At 54.6% G+C, this 6935-nt stretch overlaps 1 protein-coding gene across 1 annotated transcript in view; it reads right to left on the minus strand.

Annotated features, from left to right (window-relative positions):
- Nucleotides 1-857: 857 nt before the first annotated feature.
- Nucleotides 858-6935, minus strand: part of Frmpd3 (FERM and PDZ domain containing 3) — a 105978-nt gene continuing 99900 nt past the window's right edge. Inside the window, exons 14-15 of the mRNA XM_023702725.1 lie at nucleotides 5346-6167; nucleotides 858-3898 (exon numbers count right to left, since the gene is read on the minus strand). Coding sequence (XP_023558493.1) covers nucleotides 858-3898; nucleotides 5346-6167 — 3863 coding nt within the window. The remainder of the gene's footprint in view (nucleotides 3899-5345; nucleotides 6168-6935) is intronic.

The following is a 6935-nucleotide window of genomic DNA, read 5'->3' on the forward strand; positions in this document are numbered from 1 at the left end:
CCACCCCCCACCCTAATCCACAGCTAAGTCAAACTTCTAAGGACAGTCTGTCTGGTAGAGAAATATTGAGAGAGGAGCCCCACACCTGTGACAATGGCCCCTGTGCTGGGCAGGACAGGCTCTTAGTCCTGTGCTGGGTCTCCCCAGGGCAGACATTTTCACCAGGTACCTTACCCAAAAGGAGTCAGATGATCCCAGAGGCTTGCTCCCTAGTGGACTGAGCTTCCCTGCCCATGGGTGAGGGGCAGGGCACGTTGGGGATGGCTGGTGTGGAACTAGTGGACCGGGGGATGAGGGCTCCCAAAGCTGCCAGCCTGGTGACTGGCTGCAAACAGCTGGGTGCAGCTGTTTTCTGCACACATCCCACCTGGACATGGGCCCTTGGAGGGTTCCTGCCAGGTGTGTGTGAGCTCAGGGTGGACAGATCAGCACATCTGGACTGAGCACCCTCATCCCTTGATGCAACGACGTGGCCTACTGTGACTGCCACCACTCTGTAGGGGAGCACACACCAAGAGAAGCTCGAGGCCCTAGCTCCCTTGGGGCCCGACTCACAAACCTGATGTTGCCTCTCAACCACAGAGAAGAGAGAAAATATAGCTCTGTGGTGGGCAGAGTGGCGAGGGGCCTTTGCCCTCACAGTGATGCCCAGAGGCCAGAGAAGAGGTGAAAACACCCAGGGCAGCAGTGAGGCCTGCAGCCCTTATGAAAGAGCCTCAGCTGATGGAGTTTTCACTCCCTGGAGACTGATGGGCTCTTGGACCCTGACTGGCTCAGGAGAAACACACACTCACCACAAGATGCACAGACCACGAAGCTCAAACCTGGGGATTTGGGGACAGGCTTGGGCAGGCGCCCTACTTAATAAGGGTTTTTAAGGAGCGGGTGAATGTGCTCATAACTGTCACTGAAGCTGGGGATCCTGGTGGCTGCCCTCTGGCTGCCCCTGTAGCTGCTGCTGCCACCTGCTGCTGCTGCTGCTGCTGCTGCTGCTGCTGCTGCTGCTGCTGCTGCTGCTGCTGCTGCTGCTGTTGCTGCTGCTGTTGCTGCTGCTGTTGCTGCTGTTGCTGGCTAAGGTTCCGGGCTGTGGACTCCTCAGCTGCGCGCAAAAGGAAGGTATAATTCCTCACCACCTCTTCCACCTTGGCCAGCAGCTCCTGGCGCTGGGCCTCAGAGCGCACAATGAACACCAGCCGCACAAAGGTCTCAATGAGGCTGCTCAGCACCTGGAAGCTGCCTGTGATGGCTGCCAGCATGTGAGTTGGGCTCTTGTCCACGTTGGCCACACGGCGGCAGGAAGCTCGGAGCTCCTTGAACTTGAGAGCTAGCTCCAGCTTATATTCAGAGATCTGAGAGACGTAGGGCTTGGGAGCACGGGCCTCAGGGCTGGCCACACACTGCCTTAAGACTGTTAGCAGCTCATTGGTGTCCAGCCGGGCGGCCAGGAAGCCATCTGGAAGGCCATAGGCATGGGCGCGTAGGGCATTGATCTTGGCCAGGCTCCCCTCAAAGGTGGACACCCGCAGGTCGATCTCCTGGGTGCCCGAAGCCTCAGGGCTGCTGCTGCAGGTGGCTGCGTCCAGCACTTGCAGGGTCCGGCTCACCACAGGTACTACCTGCTCATCCAGCTTCATGCCTGGCAGAATCTTCATGGGGATAGAGTAGGAAAGCTCATCCTTGCCATCACTGGCATCATCTGCCATGTCGCACTTGCGGTAGTAGAAGCAGTATCGGATAGAACAGCACTTGCTACTCTCACTGTCTTCGTCTAGCTCGGCAGGCTTCCGGTATACCTCCTCTGGTAGCGAGAACACAGCCATGTGTGCAGGGCCTTTGGTTTCAGGGACAATCTGGACATATGAGGGGTCTCCCAGTGTTGGTGACTCCATCGACTTGCTTTTGGCACCCAGGCCTAGGGGGAGGCCTGCCTCTACCTCCTTGGCTTCCCTGGGCAGCATGCTCAGGGGTGGGTGCGGGTACACATCAGAGGTCAGCGAGGCCCTGTCACTCTGGTCCAGCTCACTGATACTGTAGCGGCGCATCAGTTTTCGATAGTTGGGTGCTCCCAGACACTCACCACCCGAGGCACACGTGGTCAGGCACGAAACACCACTCTCAGGCTCCGATCGGCACTCTCGGGATTCCAGGCTGGTGGAACGGATGCGCTGGATATTGATGGGGCTGCTGAGGCTCAAGCCTGGGCTAGCCTCTGGCTGCCTCTGAGTAGGGGGGAGCCTGTCCCTCTCCCTTCCCCGTAGGCCAGGCACTGGTGTCTGGGCAGTCTGTGGCCGGCCTCCCCGGCAGATGCGCTTGCAGTCACAGCTGCGCCTCTGCTCTCGGGACATGCCAGGCCCCTGCTGCACAGGGCTGCTGCGTAGCTGACAGCTGCAGCGGCCAGGTGCGGGAGGCTGCAGATATTCGGTGCTGGGCAACTCACCCTGGCTTGGTGGCTTTAGAAGTTCCTCGAGGAACTCCAGCTCGTACTGCTTTACCTTCTGCAGCTGGGCCTGTCGCTCATCCGTCTCCTTTTTCTGGCGTGTAGGGAAGGTGGCAGAGAACAAATTGCGTAGCCGAAATGGCCCTCGGGATGACTTGGGCTTTGTGGGGCCTTCAGAAGCTGAATGGGTTCCATCCAGGCTTTCAAGCTTCCTGGAAGGCATGGTGCTCACCTGCCGGCTTGTAGCCTGAGGCTTCAGTGGGCTCTGGCCTCGAGGCTGGCAGCTGGGGCTCTGGCCTCGGGACTGGCAGCTGGGGCTGTGGCTTCCAGGCTGGCAGCTAGGGCTCTGCAGAGCCATGGAGTAGCCAGCTCGGGGGACCAGGCTGGTGTCTTCAAGCTTGCTGCTTTTGGATGTGCTATCCAGCTGCCCCTTCTCCCCTTGGTTGGAGATGGCACCCTGCTTGTGTAAGGTAGGCTTGGCTCCCTCTGGCCCATCCTTGCTGACCACCTCCACTGTAGCTTGTTTGCCTGCTGACTCTCGACCTGTTCGTGAAAGATAGCCTTTGGGAGGGAAGCTTTGAACAGGGAGCCTGTCGTCTTGTGGAGAGAGCTGTAGGCTGTCGGCCCGGCTGCCTGTGGGTGCTCTGGGGCTCGAAGAGACCTCAGGGCCCAGCTGCTGCTGGGAATTCCGTGAAGCCTCTAGAGCACTGGGGCTCATTTTAAATTTCAGATTCTTACTGGTACTGCCACCCATCATGCTAACCTCTGGTCTCCCCATGCTGGCCTCCAGCCTTCTCTCTCCCCTGACGGTAGGGTTCCCCAAGGTCCCACCAGTAGGAGCTAGACTCTTACTATGAACCACCTGCTGTAGGGCAGCAGAGATGATGGCTGGGGTCACACTGCCTTTGGGATCCAGGATGAGTTTGGGGCTCAACCTGACCTCCTTGGGCAGGTTCTCCCTCAGCTCTGAAACCTGCTCTTCACTGAGGGAGGGTGTGGCTGCCCTCAGTGACATCTCCATGCCGGCCCTTGTGTGGCCAGACCCTTTGTCCTCAGGCACTGGGGGCAGCAGGCTAAGACTCTTCTGCTCACTAAGCTGATTAAGCTGAGGTGACAGCGCTGGATGCACTGCCAGGGAGTATGTTCGCTCTCCCTGTGCCTGGGCCTCTGACTGAGGCAGCTTTCTCCGAGCTCCTGGGGGCCCAGGACTTTGGCCTGTGACAGCTGGATTGGGATCTGGACGCCCAAGAGAGTAAGGGGCTGTGAGAACAGCCTGAGCTGCGCAGCTCTGGATCCGGAAGGGCAGGTCCTTGTTGAGGTGCTGGGCCAGGAAGTAGGTGGTATTCTGGTGCTGCTTCATGGCAGACATCATCTCTGACATGTCTGTGAGCTCTGAAGAGTTGGTTTCATGGCCAGAGTCCAGTGATGATTCAGGAGTAATTGTGGCCAGCACAATCAGACCTGGAGGAATAGGAATGGGACCTGTTACTGACCACCACATACAGAGCATTCTGGGAGGACAGAGTCAGCCTTCCGTATTTTAAGCTGGGGAAAACCTGGAGGGCCTGAAGAGAGGGTAGGGCTAATGGTGGGAAGAGGGACAAAGAGGAGATGTGATGAAGGGTATAAAAGGCTAGAATAACAAAAGAGTAACAAAAAGAGGGAAAGAAAAGCTCTAGGCAGTTGGTGGCAAATTAACATGCAAAACAACATGCTAATCAACACTATTTTTAGATTCAACAACTAGGAAATGTGTGTTAATTGTCCTAAATAGGGTTGGCAAGTTCTAGCATTCCTTATCTGGCCAGGCCTGTGACAGCCCATGCAGCTGAGGCCATTTAGCTGTTTATCCTCTCTCTGACAGCTAGATAGGGCTCCAGCCTGGGAGCAGTTAGCACTGGAAGCTCTAGACTTGGAGTAAGGAGAACTAGCAGCCCCTCCAGAGGGCAGGAGGTAATGCAGGGGCTACCCAGTGTGAAGGGTACCCTCCTGTACAGAAAAGGCAGGTTTCCTGCACCTGGTCCCTTTACCCCCTGTCCACACTTTGCCCTGCCTCACATGCTTGCTCATAGTCCTTATTCCTCTCTGCCTGTTTTTCTGTCGCTGGATCATTTACCACTCTTTTTAAAGGTGTATGTATGTGTGAATACAGGTTGGTGTGTATTTGTCTAGAAGATGGATACATGTGTCTAGAACAGGGGAGAACAGGCATGTTGTATGGCTCTCTTAGCCTCTAAAGATTCATTGCAGTAGGTGACACTTACTGAATCCTTACTGGACATGTATGAAGCAGTGTTTAAGCTTTTCTGCAATCATCTCACTCAATAACCCTGCATGCTGTGATGACTGTTATCATCATACCCATTTAGGATGACAACCATGAGGCTCAGAACAGCAATGCCTCACCACTGGTCACACTGTGTGTGAGTTAAAAAACCTGGACTCTGGTGCCTGTGATTCAGAGCCCAGTTGTCAGGCAGAATACAGACCTCAGTTCTAAAGTGGTGATGGCTCTTGGCTGCCCTAATCCTAAAGTACTGGGCGGTTAGTTCTGCTTTTCCTCCAACCGTGTACAGACAGACATTCTTGGCCTGTCTTCTGTAGTTCCCGCAGTTCTTCTCTGATCCTCTATCCTGACCTGGCTCTGTAGCTATTGTGGCCCCAATCTCTAGGATCCATTTACAACGCATGTCCAGAGAGATGGAATGGTGAGAAGCAGAGCTCCAGCTAGGGCTCTACAGCCCATCCCTGCCATGGGCATTGTTGTTCCCTGAACACTATGGCCCATCCACTGCTCTGACACACCATTGTGACGTTAACATCCACTTGGAAAGATGCAAAGTTACATGATGACCCTTCTTGGCCAGGAGAAGGAAAGGGGACAAGAGGGAGGAGGAACAGGTGTTACCTGCTGTCTGTGGGGGAGGGGGGTGTGGTCCATCTTCTGAAGCAGCCAGGGCTTCCAGAGCCTGCAGAGTGGACACCAAGGCATCATCTAGCTCCTGGGCATGATCTCTGACTGTCCGGGTCTGCACACTGTCAATCAGTGTCACTGGAATCTCATCATACAAGAGCCCACGCAGGTGGCGTCCCTGTTCCTGGCTTTGGACAGCCCGGCGCTTGGGGTCATCCTCATCTGAGCTGTTGTCTCGAAAACCAGGGGGTGGAGCGGCAATGGCAGGCAACAGAGAAGTTGTCTCATCTTCTTCTTCCTCTTCCTCCTCACTCCCGGGTGGTGGGAGGGACATCAAGTCTACAATATTGTCACGAGAAGAGCCAGGCCTCCCACCTTTGCGAGGGCCTAGTTGCTCCTGGAGTTTGGTTTTGCAAGAGTCACAATAGAAATTCAGGGCTTCAGCCCCAAGGGAATTGTCCAAGGTGTAGGACCGGGCCCTGCTGGCACAAGGCTCGTGGTCTAAGCTGGCTGCATCAAAGTCATCAGGGACTACATGGTAACCTTGGCCAGAGCTTTTGGAAGTGGGGTCAGACTTGGTCCGGGGCCTGGTCTCCTCAAAGAAGATTAGGTTCTCATTGACATCTGTCCGGCTTTCCTGCTCTTTCCTTTGTTCCCGCATATGGAGGTAGCAGAAGCTGACAAGCTCAGAGTCGGCAGGTGGGGGCGTGCAGCGGCTCGACTTCCTGGGGCTGGTGCCCATGCCGCCCACATAACTACTCTCCTTTTTCCCCAGGTGGCCCCCAGTGACAGGGCGGTGGGCACTGTGCATGTAATCTAGACCCAGAAAGAGAACCAACAGATGAGCCCTGGCGCCGAGGATTGTGGCTGAGCTCCCTTGGCACCCTGGCCCATGACTGGGGCACAATTGCGTAACAGATATTAGGAGAACACGTTACCTGGCTGCTAGAGACTAAGGGGCTGGACTGATGGACCATGTCACTGTTAATCCTAAAAGTTGGGTGTGTAGAATCTAATGGGCCCAGCTGCTAGTAGACCAATTACCTCTGAATTGGAAAAAGGCATGCCATGAAGCATCAGGAAAACACTGTAGTGTCTGTGCCCTGGCTCATCTCTTCCATGGAGAGAATGGATCTCTCCTAGCACAAAGAAGTAAATCTGATGAGTTTTTATGCTGTGTGAAAAGTGTTAAAGTGGTTAGTAGATGCCCAAGCATTTGCATTTCCAAGAGGATTGCTGATAGAGGAACACTAAAAGCCGTGTACAAGTGGAATTCTGGGCATCTGAATGCCTAAAGCATATGGGAGCTATGGCAGGTGTGCTCTGTGGAAGGAGGACAGAGCAGCATGCTCACACTTCTGCAAAGCCTAAGTCTTCAAAATATTGTTTTTTTAAATTTTTGGACCAGGAATTGAACATAAGATCCCACGCTTGCCAGGCAGGCACCATGCCACTAAGCTATATCCCTTGCCCCAAACATTCTTTACAGAGTACATGGGAATACCAGAAATATATGTTGGAGTTTTGAAGTACTGAGAATATTCTCTCCATGTTAGGATATGAAAGCATTTATTTGTTTGATAA

The sequence above is a fragment of the Octodon degus genome, unplaced genomic scaffold (genome assembly GCF_000260255.1).
Source record: "Octodon degus isolate 3935 unplaced genomic scaffold, OctDeg1.0 scaffold00157, whole genome shotgun sequence".
NCBI classification, from domain to species: Eukaryota; Metazoa; Chordata; class Mammalia; order Rodentia; family Octodontidae; genus Octodon; species Octodon degus.